This window comes from Stegodyphus dumicola, chromosome X2 (assembly GCF_044657685.1).
Source record: "Stegodyphus dumicola isolate Sdum_Otavi_A_Nest chromosome X2, ASM4465768v1".
NCBI lineage: Eukaryota > Metazoa > Arthropoda > Arachnida > Araneae > Eresidae > Stegodyphus > Stegodyphus dumicola.
This window is the reverse complement of record NC_140781.1, coordinates 74,220,219-74,236,574: the sequence shown is the minus strand read 5'-3', so window position 1 is coordinate 74,236,574 and position 16,356 is coordinate 74,220,219. Positions and strand designations below refer to the sequence as shown.

General features: G+C 32.9%; 1 protein-coding gene across 3 annotated transcripts in view; it reads right to left on the bottom strand.

The window, feature by feature from the left end:
• LOC118199219 (E3 ubiquitin-protein ligase SHPRH) overlaps nt 1-16,356 on the bottom strand; it is a 248,889-nt gene that overhangs the window by 217,265 nt on the left and 15,268 nt on the right. For 2 of the 3 annotated variants that reach the window (XM_085809803.1, XM_085809804.1), the window contains exon 3: nt 8,973-9,223. In XM_085809803.1, coding sequence (XP_085665929.1) covers nt 8,973-9,223 — 251 coding nt within the window. Of the gene's footprint in view, nt 1-8,319; nt 8,412-8,972; nt 9,224-16,356 lie in introns of all 3 variants that reach the window. The other variant, XM_085809805.1, reaches the window with a different exon arrangement.

The window sequence follows — 16,356 nt, the reverse complement described above, 5'->3', positions numbered from 1 at the left end:
TCAGCCGATTCCGAAAAATCTAGCAACAACTTCTAAGGTGGTTAAGCTAATACATTAGTACCTATTAGATTAATGTTACTAAATCAGGTAATTAATTTCAGGAAAGCATTTAAAATCAATGCTCTTGAAGAGAATGTTTTAGCAGAAATTGCATCACATTTACCTCGCATAATGGAAATATCATGAACACTTCATGTACAGGAACACATTCAAGAAATTGAACTCGGAATATAAACAAAGTCTACTCAATTTAAAATGAATTTTAAGTAAGGACACAGGATCTTGCTATCTTCTCTGATATCTATTACCACATTGAAACAGATCAATGCACAGTTCTTCTGTTAGCTTTAACTACAGTAAAATGTTTTAAAACACAATTGCCGAACTTGAAATCGTCGAAAACTCCAAGCCTTAAATAGCGCTTTGACGTAGCGTGGGTGATGTGCATCTGTGCTGAAATTCTAATCATTTGCATATCTCACCTCCACTAATGCATGTTGTAAATTTCATGTTATTTGCATGCTTCCTTCATGGTGTTGCATTTATGGTGGCCAGCAGTGTATATTAATCACAAATTCTATTTATCTTCTGTTATTTAGTTTATTGTTATTTACTCAGAAACTTAGTTCTTTCTTACAAATCAAAGAGCTCACTGTGCAAGTGAAATCCAAATAGATGCAGCTTAAAGTAAAACTTTCATGAGTGAAATAGGTATTATAGAATGGTGTATGAATTCCGATTTGAGAGGGCAAAAGTGCTTGTCGAAGAATGTTATCGCCATAAACACTAATGATACTGTTCAGAAAATCGACCAATCTATTTATGCATAGGTTCATTCTACAATCTTTGAGTTTTATACGGAATTTCTTGAAGCTTCTCAAATGATGCTGCATGAAATCGCTGAGAACTGGCTATTGTAAATTTAACTCGTAACAGGGGACGTGTGGTCTGATGGACCGCGCCACATGTTTCTCCCATCACCCCTATTTCATGCTTTGTCCAATTGAATGGATTCTTCCCCTAGCTTCACGTTTCCTGACCTTCTTTCTGACCCCTTCTTATCGGAATGCTTTGGCAAGTGTACCTGTTGAAATTCTTCTAGAGCGGTCTGTGAGACCTCACCTCCCTCTCAGTGTTGCAATTTTCGGCGTAGTGAACACATGGCTCTGAAGTTACGTCCGCGGAGATTCATTTATCCTTCTGATCCGCGTTATGCAGAAGAACTAAAAAAAATTCTAGATGAAGTTGGAAGTGATTTTAGTGAAGAAGATGACTGTGAAGAAAATTTCTGCGAAAGGTGCCCACTCAACAGACTGAATTTTCTGCAGACAGCAATGATTTCTCTGATCTAGAAACAACTAATTCCGTAAAATATTACCATGGAAAAAATCGGTTCAAATGGTCATCCGTTGAACCAAATCGAAAATTTAGAAGGCCAGCTCACAATATCGTAAGACTTCCTGGATTAAGACCTTGCGGAAAAATTGATAATTCAGATCAAAAAAATGTATGGCAACTACTTTTTACTACAGAACTTTTAAGCATAATTGTGAAATGGACAAATCTAAAAATTGAAAGAAAAATAAAAAATATATGTGGTCCGATTAAAGGTGAAATTGACTACACCTGTGTTGATGAACTGAGAGCTCTTTTGGGTTTACTTATTTACACATCAGTCTTCAAATTCAATCATGAAGATATTGAATGTTTATTTACCACGGATGGAACTGGCCACGATATTTTTCGTGCAGTTATGTCAATGAAACGTTTTAAATTTTTACTTTCAAATTTGCGATTTGATAACCCAGATGATAGGGAAGAACGAAAGAAATCTGATCCGGCAGCACTTATTTCTGAAGTGACGAATTTATTCATTTGTAACTCCCAGAAAGCTTACACATTTGGCACTGGCGTCAGCATTGATGAAATGCTTGTTGGATTCAGAGGAAAGTGTCACTTTAAAATGTACATGTCCCAAAAGCCTGTGAAATATGGATTAAAAGTTATGTGTTTGACTGATGCCCGGAATAATTATGCTTACAATGCATATCTTTATTGTGGAAAAGACTCTGATGGAATTAGCATAGAAGAGAATTGAAAAAAATTCAGCAAATCAAGTCAAGCTGTTCTGTGTTTGAGCAAACCAATTTTTAATACGAACAGGAATGTAACAGCAGACAATTGGTTTTCTTCCATAGAACTTACCACAGAATTGTTGAAAAATGGACTGACATACGTTGGAACTGTTAAAAAAAAATAAAAAAGAAATTCCGAAAAATTTTCTTCCATGTAAGTCAAGAAAAGAGAATTCAACATTGTATGGATTTACTAAGGACATAACCTTGATTTCATTTGTTCCAAAGAAAAGGCGAGCAGTGGTTTTGATGTCATCATCGCAGCATTCGATAGAAACAGACTCGGAAACACAGAAACCTTAAATAATTGGTTTTTATAACAGAACCAAAGGTGGTGTTGATGATGCTTTAGATGAAAAATGTTCTGTCCATTCCCGTAGTAGGAGAACAACGCATTGGCCTATGGCTCTTTTCTACCGGTTAGTAGATATGAGTACGGTAAATGCATACATTTTGCATCAAGGTTATAACCAAAACCCTGTTATGCCCAGAATGGTGTTTTTGAAAGAATTAGCGAGAGAATTAGTCCTACCGCTACTACACACGAGAGTGAAAAATCCAAGAATAAATCGAGAATTGCGCCTGACAATAAAGCGAATTTTAGGAAAAGAAGCTGAGTCTAAGGATGTGGAGCAGTGCACAAAAGAAGCAAAATTAAATCAAGGAAACCATGTCGTCTGTGCCCCCCAAGCAAGAAAAGAAAGACAGCATATTTATGTTTATCTTGCCAAGACCCTGTTTGTTTAGAATGCATGCAAAAGTTATGCAATGAATGTGCTAAAGAAGACGAAAACTAAATTGTTTACTATCAGAAAATCGGTGAGATACTGATATTTCAGGTACCGTCAAAATTTTTCTGTATTGTGCTACATACAATTTTCTCTGGTTAAAATTTGCTTTAAATATTAAATAATATAGATAAAATAGTTAATTCAAAATAAATGCATTCTTATTTTTAGTTTTATAGAATTTAGTGCAGCATATGATTTTTATCGAAAAATTTAAGGCTATGGGGAAATTTTCTGGGAAAATTTAATTTCACTTTAAAGTGTAAAAACATATTTTCTTTTCAGAGTAAAATGTTCAAAGAACATCTAAGTGAACTATCATGATGATATTTTAATTAGACGATTTTTAAAAAAATATTATAATGTGCGGTCTCTGAGACTGCACGTCCCCTGTTATGTTCAACTTTTTCACCTACCCTGTTACGGGTTAATATTAGATGAACAGCTCTTCTTGGGATGAAAGAGCACAATCAGTAGTTAACATTTCAAACTACTATGAATGTAAATACAAGACAATCTAAAAAGGCTCAATGTGTAAACTCGCACAGTGCTCTCAACACTCTAAGAACTCAACTGAGCAATGCTCTTTTTGGGCTTATACAGTTTCCCCCCAGCCACCAAAAAATTTACAATACCCTTGATTTCGTAAAATTGTTTGGAGGCATATACAGTTACACAAGGTCAGATGCAGTTATTGGATTGGATCAGTTACAGCTATACAGGGATGAGACCAAAATGTTGCCAAATGTGGCAATTCTTGGCTTAACGTGGCAGCAAAAATTAGTTGGCAAAAACATCAGCGGCTTGGAACCATCTCAACATTTACCTTAATGTTGAATGGATTTGACCCAGTAAACTCTGTTTTAAGCAGAGCTTCTCACTCTTATACAAAAGCAGTACAATTTACATATAATTTTACTAAAATTTACACATATACAAAATTCGTAATAATGCCAAGAAAAAATCATTTTTGAACAAAACAGTGAATGACGATGAATACTGAATGAAGCTTTGCAACATACAGAGTACAGAACAATCACACTAAATGCTTGAACAGAACAGAGAACAAAACCATTTAAGTGAACTTTCTCAAACAAAACTTAATGTCAATGGTATTTTAGAACCAGAAAGGTTAAGTTAGTTAGGTTCTTTGAATATGGCAAAAGCACAACAAATATCTGCCTAAGAGTTCATGCCATTGTGGAGGACCTTCCGAGGGAAACTGCTTGTATTCATATTACACATATGAGCTTGCATTTCAAGGACATGATGAACGTAAGCATTTATTAAATTCGGGGGGTTTTCAGCCTTCATCTTTTAGAGGTTCTGCTTCTCAGAAGAACTTGATTCGGCTCTTAACCTTCCAGCATGCACGCTTTGCAAATTTACATGAGCACGCGCATCATATTTTTTACGACATCCATTATTTTACAGTTTTGGGCACAAAAAATGACAGAAACGAGCAAATATTGATAATAAATTTGTTAAGAAATAAAATATTAATCTTATTATTGCAAAATACAAATGATATCACATGCAAATATAAGTAAATTATTTTTAAGTTCTTATGTTAGTGATATGGAAATGCAATGTATTTCATTATAGAAAATTTTTAATTTATTATTTAATAATTATATTTTAAAATCGAAGTTAATTTTAATATTCAACAAAGACAACTATAGACAATAAAAAAGGAAAACACCTTGCTAGGGAAAAAAGTAAGTTTAGCATTACTTCTGCAAGGAAATTTACTTCTTACTGGTTACAAAACCACTTGACACTAACTTTAATGTTTTTATTTATTTATAAAAAGCAGAAATAAAAGAAAATAAGGAATGGAAATCACTATTGTTCTCCCATTCAAAGGTTTCCTTGTCTTCCTTTTCATCATCAGATAATTCTTGAAGAATCTGAGCAAAATCAGCTCGTTGCACATATGTTTTTGCCATGGAAACCGATATTAAGTTTACAGAGCCAAATGTATTCAAATTAAAATAGTACACAGGAATTAATAACACAAAATTACAAAGTATTTGAAAAAAAAAATTTTCCGAATTTTAAAACATGACCATGTGCGTGTCATAACTTTTATGAAAAAGCTGCCACGTAGCACAAAAGCCCAGTTTAAAAAAAAAAAAAAAATCAAATGACTTCCTGTTGGCACATTCCATGATGTGGGGAAAGGTAGAAAAGAGGAATAGAAATGACCTTCAGACATCTCAGCTTCTATACGCAAAAAATGTGCATTAAAAACTGAATTTGTTGTAAATTTTGCGCATACGCGTGTGCTGGAAGGTTAAAGACAATCTCACTGCTGACACTATTTTTAATGGAACATCAAAAGAAATTTGAAATGTTCATTATTTATCAGAACTACATAAAAAAAAGATCTCAAAAGCAACAACAGAATAAACTATTGATGTGTCATACACTTCCCAAACAGTTATCGTTTTTCACTATGTTTTAAGCAACAGACAACCATTTGAGAGATTCTGGGAATTTGTGAATCTACCTCAGCATGATGCAAAATCTGCAGCTGAATGTACTCAAGCAAAAATTGGAAAAAAGTTATAGACAAACCTGAAAATTACTCTTACAGCTATGATGGTCCAAGCATGATGCTGGTGTTTAAGCTTTTCTTCAACAGACCCACAAGAATGACTAATTTGTGCATTGCTAGGCACACTGGCTCAATTGATTATTGAGCAAGCAATCAGTCAGAATCAAGAATCACTAATGTGTAATCCTCTTCTCAAACAGTTATGGTTTTCAATATGTTTTAAGTAACAGACAACCCATTTGAGAGATTCTGGGAATTTGTGAATCTACCTGAGCATGATGCAAAATCTGCAGCTGAATGTATCCAAGCAAAAATTGGAAAAAATTGTAGACAAACCTCAAAATTGCTCTTACAGCTACAATGGTCCAAGCATGATGCTGGTGTTTAAGCTTGATGTTGGTGTTCAAGGTTTTCTTCAACGGACCCACAAGAATGAATAATTTGTGCATTGCTAGGCACACTGACTCAATTTGATTATTGAGCAAGCAACCAGTCAGAATCAAGAAATTTGAGTATTTTTTTTCAATCTGAGTAATATTGCTAACTTTTACAATAACTCTATACAGAGAATTGCTATTCTAGATGAAACTTTTAGAAAAGGATGCATGGTTCAGCTACTAGATGGAATTTTATGAGTCGAACCATCAATCCAGTGTATGAATGCACGAAAAAAATAGTCATCATCTAAACAAGCTGTAACAATAAATCAAGCAGGGGCTATCCATCATATGTTAGAAGATGCAGAATTTGTGTTCTGGTTCACAATGTTTCACAATATTATACCATATGTCTATGTCATTATACAGCCAGCTTCAAAAAACACTCAGCTGATCAATCACTCATTAGAAAGCAAGCATATATTTTCCAGCAGTCATTACAGAAAGAATGGAAGAAAACACACACAGTGACAGAGTAGCAGAGAAAACATTCATATAAATAGAACTGTAGCAGCTGAAGATATATCAAATAAAAGATTTTGTTTTATCTCTCACTGCTCTGCTGTTTCTCTCCTCAAAGCTACAAAGTTTCAGAAGTACAAGAAAAAAATTTCCAACTCAAATTCTTGATCAAACAAAACTGATGTTTATTCCGTGTTATACAGGAATCGTCAGAAAATTGAACTAGGAGTAATTCACGAAAGATCAGATTTCCGAAATACGACTGATGACATTAGTCTTTTACAATTTATTAAAGAAAAGAACTCATAGACAATACTTTCCGAGACCTGCAAACTGCTGCTAATTATCGATACTATTCCAATGACCACTGCTAAAGATGAAATATGCTTCCTAACTCTAAAAAGAGTTAAGATCTTTATAGCTTTTAAAGTTATGGCACTATGAGGGAGGACAGATTCAGTGCTCTAGCCATGCTCTCAATTGAAAAAGGCATAGTAAATGGCATATCTAAATTCAATGAAAACAATATTCATTTGTTTGCCTCAAAAAAAGACCAACCAGTAGACTTAATTTACAAAAATTGTACTTGACTATTTTGTAATCAGTGTTAAAAAATATATTGCTAGCAATATTAAAGTATCATTACATTCCACTGTAAGAAATAAAATATTACAAGTTTTTATGAGTGGGAACTTGTTTTCTTTTAGTTGCATTATCTTCCTTCAACTTGTGTAAATGCAAATATATTTTAACTTGCCAAGTTACGTCATATCTGTATGCTTAATTTTCAAATCACTTGAAAAACCACGGGACGAAATTGTGTTTCATCTATAACTTTCTATAACAAAATGGTACTGCAGGGGGAAAATCCTGTAATAAGAAGAAAGGATTAAAAATACAAAAATTGTTTCAAAGGACCAAAAATCTCCTTTCTAACCAGTTATGAGGTTTTATTTCTGGTGTCAGGAAATGAGATCTCTTGAATTTTGTGAATTCCATCTAGAGATGAAACCATAATAAAATAGCAGATTGGAACAGCTACATGCACTTCGTGCATGCCATAGCTTTAACTGCTCAGCCTATATTGAAAATCAGTGGATATGACAAGATTATAGAAGTGCGTGTGTATGAGTATGGCAAAGCCTCGAGGGCTATCTGCCTAAGAGGAGGGATGCCTTCGTGGAGGATTTTCTAAGGGAAACTGGCTCGTACACACGTTACACATGGGGAAAACCACGAAAACGCCCATGCAGCCAGCCCGTTCGCGGGATTCGAACCTCGGACCGAACTACCAGTGTTCAGCGACTTTACCGCTCGGCCGCTGGTGGGCCAAGATTATAGAAGCAGATGAAAGACTTTTCACTCGAAGAAAGAACAATGTTGGACATGTTCTTTCGCCACAATAGATTTTTTTGCGGATTGTGCCTAGAATCAAAGGAAAGTTTTTAGTCACCATTCCAAATCGATTGGCAAAAACTTAATAGGATGTTATAAAGGATAATATCACAGAAGGGAGCATTATTTATGCTGATTGCTAGAAAGTACATAAGTTGGATGAATTGTGAGATGCCCGCTTTGAAAACTTTGCTGTCAGCGTTAAATATGATTTCATAAATGCCGAAAGTGGGTGGAAAACACAAACAATAGAGCGGCTGTGAGAGTGCTAAATGGCATTATGAAGATCACTGGGGCACTCTCGATAGCACCTCAGTTCTTATTTGTTCTAGTTTATGTGCAGATGTTTACCAAAAAAAAAATGAATAAATTTTTCTCTGCAATATTGGAAGAGATCAAAAACTTTAAGCCTGCATTTAATTTCAACTATGTTAAGCTGTTTTATTATTTTTTTAATGGATTGTACTAAAAAAAATTATGAATTTAACCTTTTATCTAAATTAGAATAACATTTTTAAATAGTTATTAACTATTACACTTACTTCCATGTGTTACGGTTATCATAATTATTTTCAGCATCATAGGCATCAACAATAGTTTGGTGATTTTTCAGGGTTCTAATAACAGAATTGTACTGGAAAAAAAGAAATGCAAGTTTTAATCTATACCTGCTTCATTTTTATTTGAGTTTTTTCTTTTTTAATTTTTTAACCGATTGCTTTTTTTATGAAACTCATAACTGCACTGCCATTTTAGAAATGACTCTTTCCTTTAACACGCTACCTTGGTTAAAATGTCTGAATTTTGCCAAAGGGTACCTTGTTTGTTGAATATCCCAATTATAAAATACAAATTATTCCACTGATCGTTCCAAAAAATGCAATATGTATTTTTATCTAAAGGTGCACATAACCAATGCAACCACAACTCATATGCTATTCATTTCTAAATCACTGATAACTTTCCTAATACTAAAATCATTTGAATATAAAAATTTGATTTGAATATAAAATATGTGCACATACATGAATTCACCATATAAAACTACCAACTAAAATCTCTATAATTACCAATTAAAACTGCAGGAGATTCACATTTACATTATTTCTAACATGTATTTAAAATATAAAAATAAGCAAACATGTAAATATAAAAAATAAATCACATAGATTCAAATGCAGCTAAGATTGCTTACCTGCAGAACACTATTATTATCGTATTCATTCCAAACTAACATGCAAAATAATGAATTACGTCTGAAGTAGAAGTACAGTGGATCTTCACACACTAAGTCATGTAGAGTGCCTTGAATAGTTACAGCAAAATCACCCAGTTTAAACTCACTAGCATGTAGTTGATTGACATTAATTGTGAGTGGATAATCAATACCAGATTCAAGAATCTTTGCTAGTTCAGCTGATTTGACAGGTAGCATTATATCTGCATCTATACATAAAAATTAATGCTATACAAACTGCAAGAACTTATCCAAAATAATTTTTAGTTAATGGAAATCAATTTTTAAGTAAATCTTGCATCACCAAAAAAAATTATTTTTCAAAAATCTTGAGCTCCAAATTATTCATTAAAATAGATTTTAAATTAGATAGGATTTTAACACTAGAAGTGCCAGTCATTTTGACTGAAAATTACATCACACTGAAGTCATTTTGACTGAAAATTACATCACACTGAAGTCATTTTGACTGTTTTTGCCATTTTATCCCGAATCCCCAAGTCGCAGTTTCTTTAATTTTCCTAAAAAATTTTGAAAATTATTGTTACTAAACATGAATCAAATGAAATTAAAATTAATGAAGTTATTATTACTTATACCTAGAAGCACCACCGGCAGTCATATTGACTGCTAGTAAAGCTCGGTAGATTCAACTTATGATCCAGCTGAGAAATACTTTTCTTTGGAAAAAATCTCCCCTACACATGCCTTTCATTCACTGATTATTTACAACAGGAAATACTTCCATCTTTCCCACCTCCCTGTCAACGATCCACACCCTTTTTGTGAAATGTTTTAATCATTAGTTTGCAGTAGTTGAGTCAGTTCATGGCATATCCATTTTTTCAAGCACACTGTAATGGGAGCTTGAAGATTGTGATATCTTAGTACACAGATGAAACTGTAGAACTTTTACAGGCTTTCTCTGAAAATGAATCTGATGCTGAAGAGCATAGAATTGATGACGATATGTATTACGAGGCTCCACAAAAACTTGGTAAACTTAATACGAGGAAAAAATAATTCTAGTGATTCTGAAGAAAGCATGGATGATCAATCCTTGGGCCAAAGTATTCAGCCCATTGAAATTTCTGCAACAAATATTTTGTCATCAGTAATTGGGGAGTCTACATCCCCTGCAACAGGTAAGAAATATTTATGTTTATGTATTATTTTTGGGACAATTTCTGAAGTTATCAAATTTTTTACTTTGTTATCAAATTTAAATACTTTTTTTATTATTTTAGGTTCCACTATTGTAGAAGGTAGAGGATCAAACAAAAAAACATGATTCATTTAGCTCAGGATATGAACAGGGAAGAGGATATCTTTTTCAAAACCATGCAGAAGGATCTATATGTGTCTCAAAAGATGAAAAAGAAACCTTGTGGACTGTAACATCTGCTTCACACACTATAGCTGGGAAATATGGAGCCCAAAATAAGACTGGGTCCAACATTACATGCAAAAAAGAAATGGCGGGGACAAGGTGTCAATTGGATGTTGTTTGTGGATGAATCAATATTATACCACATTAAAAAGATGCACGAAGCAGAGGCAGTTTTGAACAATGAAGAAACCTGACAATATCTTAAGAAGAGCTTGATTTTGTTGCTAGTATTTATGCAACAGGAGTATATGGTTACAATGAGATTTATTAGATTTTTTGTGGAATACATGGGATACGCCTTTTTTATGAGCAACAATGTCTTGCAATCGCTTTCAAGACATTATGAAATATCTAAGGTTTAACTTGAAGTCAACTAGGATTCAGCATTTAGTATGTGATAAGTTTGCACTTTTTTCGTATACAGTACAAAGTCTTTAATCCAGACTCGTAGGGACTTCGGCGATTCCGGATTAGGCTTTTTTTCCGGATTATAGATCATCAGTTTAAATCTGGTAAGATAGCATGCAGAAATTATAAAATTAAAAATATGAAACCGTAATTTATGAAAAAAGAACAATTATGATCTAAAGGCTATCAAAATTTACAAAAAAAAAAATGCTTAGTATTTGTTTACTTTATTAAACATTTCTTTCAATGTAAGTGCTTTAAGTTGCTTCGTTTTATGTGCTAATACTTTCTCTTTAATTCTATAAACAGACATAATTTCTTGTTCAGTTACAAAGTTCTGCTGTTCAAGTCCTGTAATTGCTGTGCCGAGAATACCGACTAACTTGTCAATCGAAATTTTTTCGTTTCCACTAAACTCTCTGTCACTTTCTTCATGCCTTTATACATTTTTTGCAGCAATTCCACTTTTTGTTTGAGGGACATCGAAACATGCTTTCGCTTTGTAGATCCTTTGGCAGCTCCAGAATTGGAAACTCTTTCTGACATAATCGAAAGTTCAAGTTTACTTTTTATAAAATTGCTCTAACAGTCTGCAAAAAATAATAAGCCAGATCCAATTAGAAGATTAAGGAACAATGCAATCTGCAACATAAACTGAAATAGATAATTAGATAATTTTAGCCTAGCTTATACCATCCGTTATACATTACATGCACATGCGTAAATGTATTATGCGAATGCATAAAGGTCATATGCACATGTGTAAACTTGAGGTCCGGATTATAGATCATTCCAGATTATGGACGTATGGATTAAACATTTTGTACTGTATTTGGAATAAATTTATACAGAACTGTGCTATTTGCTATAAGCCAGGAGTTATTGAAGAGCAGTTATTTCCATTCAAAGCCCGGTGCAAGTTTATACAGTATTTTCTGAATAAACCAGATAAATATAGTATCGAATTTTGGATGCTAGTCGATGCAAACTTACAGTTTATGCGCAATGCTTTTCCACATCTTGGAAATGATATATCGAGTAATGAAATTGAAAGTCTTCTTGAAACGTACTAATGCATCTTCTAAGGCCTCATATAAATGCAGGTAGAAATTTGACTGCAGACAATTATTTTTCTTCACTACCATTACCTAAAAGACTTCAAATGAAAAATAAAAGTTCTGTGAGCACAAGTAAGAAGACATCAAAAACAAATTCAGCATTAAGTAAGGAAATCAAAAACCTTGCTATCTGAAGAACTTTTGCTAAAGAATGGTGAAACTACACTGATGGTCTATCATGGTAAAAGGAATAAAAATGTCCGACTACTAAGTACCTTACATCCGGGGAGTGCAAAAGTAGACTCACAAAATAAGAAGAAACGTCCCCAAATGTGGGGGAGAATCGATAAATTTTAAAGTGTCTCAGTTTTTATCTGGTCACGGTAAATTTGCAAGTTATCTGTTTCGTTTTAATCTACGATCAAACAATTTATGTGAATGTTCAAAAAGAGTTCCTCAGGATGTGGAACATTTGATTTTCTCGTGCCCTACATTTGATGGCCCTAGATTACGCTTACAGAATGATTTGAAAATGTTCGGAGTGACTTGGCCAGTGAACTTATCTGTTTTCGTGAAGTCCACACTGCTGTTCTCTGCTTTTGTTCACTTTATTTATGCATGTAATTTTTAATGTTTATTTATACATGTAACCTTTAATGTTCTAATTAACTTACTTTTGTAAGCCCCGTGTTGTACATATGTGGTGCACGGGGAGTCTGAATGTTCTCAAAGGAAAAAAAAAAAATGTGGATTTGATGTTGTTTACCAGATAATACATAAATATTCTATTCGAGCTGTTTCACGTAGATGGGCCGTGCATGTTTTCTGTAATATGCTAGATTCAGCAGGAATAATTCCTATGTTATCTACCAAAAAGTTGAGTAGTAAAAAGTATTACAAGGCACAACTTCTTATTTTAATTAGCAGAGGAATTAAGAGAGCTCCATTTGAATTGAAAAAAAAAAGCACAATACACAGGAAATTTTCAACTCTAGCAATACTCTCGAAGCAGATGACAATGCCAGACTGGACTGTGTAATAACAAGAAAATAAGCAATGTGTGTAAAAACTGTTCATATTATGCATGTGGAAAATGAACTTCCAGTGTTGAAAAATTAGCGTAAATATTGCAAAAAGATATAAAAGGTGTTTTATTACGGGCAATTGGAAATTTATAAAAGAATTTTTTTATTAAAATAATCTGTTGTTCTTTAAGAATGTTCTTAAACAGGCATAATTAAGAATAATTAAAAGTATCCTGAAGTATAAAGCATTTGCATTTGATTCACTGAGCAGTCGATCTGACTGACATTGGCACTTCCAGGTAGGGAAAAAGGTCACTGCTTCTAGTGTTAAAAGAAAAGATTATTACTAGTTTCATTTTCCCAAATACTGATTATAGATATACATTCCCTCTTAAAAATTTTAAAAGATACAGAATTTTAGGAAAATAGTATCAACGATGCAAACAGATGAACAAAGAGAAGGAATAAAGAAGAAAAAAAAACTTTTCATGTAATCTTCATATCTAATATATTTTTGGTACTTTTCCATTTTGCCGGCACAGGCCATTAAAGTCGCCAATAATGCTACAACCGATGCCAAACGGAATATCCTCGCTCGTAACCTTTTACGCCTCATTTTCAAAACAAATCGCAGCCATTTCTTATCAGATTGATTGTTTCTTTCAATACTGTCATACAATTACATAAAATTTTAACCAGATAGTTCAAATTTATGCACTAAGGCCATTATGCCTAAAGCCATTAAGTCAATTTGGATGCAATCACTCCGATGGCGAAAATATAGAAAAGGCAAAGTCGAAGGTTAAATTCATCAATTCTAATGAGAATGCACTAGCGAAGTAAAGCACTGCGGTTTTACATAACTTCTGAGTAAGCTATTTGTACGAATTCAAATAATTCTTTCATTTAAACTTGTATTCCAAATTAAGATTTAACTTGAAGTTAATGTATATAATTACTGACAGAATAGTAGCTTAGTTTACGTGACATGAGATCACTTGGGGTTACGTGATATGAACCGGCGAATCAGGATGTTGAACCATAAAAGCATAGTAAATGCTAAAATTAATGTCCTTTTACATTATACAAAATTTTAAATGATATTAAAATGCTTATACCTTCAAAATAAAAAATTCTTGAGAACTAACATTTTTTATGTGTATACTGTATGTTGCCACCAATAAAGTTTGCTTGGCGAGATTTGCGCCAGCGAAACGGAAAAGTACCATATTTTCATGTAAAATAAACTTTTCCTGTGGTCTTCATATCATAAAAATTCTTAATAGCAAAATACTTAATGTATAATTTAAAATTCCACATAACCATTCCAAACCCAGTTTATTTATTGGCTCTTATCATTTTTCATGTCCATTATCTGCTTAAAGATTTGCAATAGATTTAAGTAAGAGTTACACAGCAATTTGGCAAATGATTCTAACGTGTGTCATTAATTTGCAGCAAGCCCAGTAATTTTTAGAAAGAAATTTTCATAGAATGTAGTTACCTGAATTTTGCAAATGAAAGCACAAAATGTTTAGGACTTAACTACCACAGATTAAAAATTTTGCTAATTTTTACTCTATGTGGACTCTACAGTAAGTTGCCAATGACTATTGACTTCATTTTATAATAACCTCCTATCTATTATACATTAATTAATAAATATTAAAATTATACATCTTATTTTAAGGTACTAAATAAGGCAACATTAAAAAATCTAATAATGATAATAAATTTAATCAAAATCTAATAATAATAAATTTAATAAAAGCAATGCCTTTTTTCCAAAGAATATTATAATATACATATAAAAAATTTTAAATGCTTTCTAATGCTCTGGTATAATGAATGAACCAAATAATCATCATTGCCTTATTTAGCAGGATGACAATCACTGATTTCTCAATTCACTTTAATGTTCTGTTTATAAAATATACTTGCCCAATTATTTGTTTTAGAAAGAAGCTTCCATTAGAATTATATTCTGTTTTTTTCCCCCCATTTAAACAGTTCTATATTGACTCATTCTCGCGTTATGCAATGAACAGTAAACAACGCTTGTAATAATCACTAGATATTTTTTTCTTCTAATACCTAATAAATATGTTATTCTGTGTGTGCTAATAATAATGATTGTATTCCTTACATCCGCAGCATGGATTACACTTTATCAAGGTAAAAATTTTTAATTTCGTTTTACTTAGCTGCTTGTCTTGAATTATCGAAGTTGCAATAGTAAACAAATGAACCAGGCATACCTTCAACAATTTTCCCGAAAGCAGGTTTAGCCAAATTCTAGATGTTCCAGCAGCATGTATGTTCTAGCACAATACAGCACCAGTGCATTTTAAACAGAACATAAGGGTACTTGCACATTATCCTGTCAACCACAAAACTGTCACCAAGCAGCTTAATTTAGTGCCAATTATGATAACACACCACACGTATAACATCTATGCTTTCGTTTGATGTAACCCTGATTGATTCTTAATAAGCCAACTTTCATTTTTATGAACAAGAATATAAATTAACTGCTACTGCAATATTCCCCCCCCCCATATCACCTAAAGATCAAGCTAAATAAAATATGCCAGAAAAAAATTTTAACTGAATACTTTCTCATATAAAAATTTTGGTAAAAATTACACTCATGTCCAAAATTATCTTTAGGTGCATGAAAGCATGATTTCTCAGAAACTGTGTGCTGTAATTTTATGAATACATGTGGAATGTTACATATTATCATAACACATAAATACAGAAGAAAAAGAAGCTCTGCACATGATATAAAACTGTAGTATGAAATAATGAAAATGGCAATAATATATTATAAAAAGCATTCAGGGAAAAAATTAATAATTATCAATTCTAAAACACGCAGCTGCAGTAAAAGTGCTTTTAGATAATGGCCAATAGTTTGTTAGTCAAATATTTGAGGGACTATGCTCAGGGCAGAGCATTAAGGTACAGTGAAAAATCTTTTTTTTTTTTTAATTCATATTGCCCAAGTAATTATATGGCTCCAAATAGGCTATAACAAATTGTATTCAAATTTTAACCCAAAATATTGACATCTTGAGGTTACACACCTCAAATGAATATCTGTACTGACTTTAACAGTTTTATGCTTTTTTCTGAATTGTTTTGTCAAAAAATGCCATTATTAGCAGGAGAAATTGCTTCCTACACTAAAATATCATACTTGATGACAAAATACGCTACTAGATGCAGAACGGGTTCTTATCTGACTATTGGTTCTAACTTGGGACAAGCAATCATGTAGCTTTCATGAGCTTTAGAGGACTTTTAATTGTTAATCTGTTGGTTGTTCGGTGTGTTTTGTCAATCTTGCTTTATCAGTCATTGCTTATGTTGGACTAAGATGGAGTCAACTAGAAGTGGATCTTTTTTGAGTTCTTTGTCAAGTCATAAATTGCATTGGTTTGTATGCTAGTTGCACA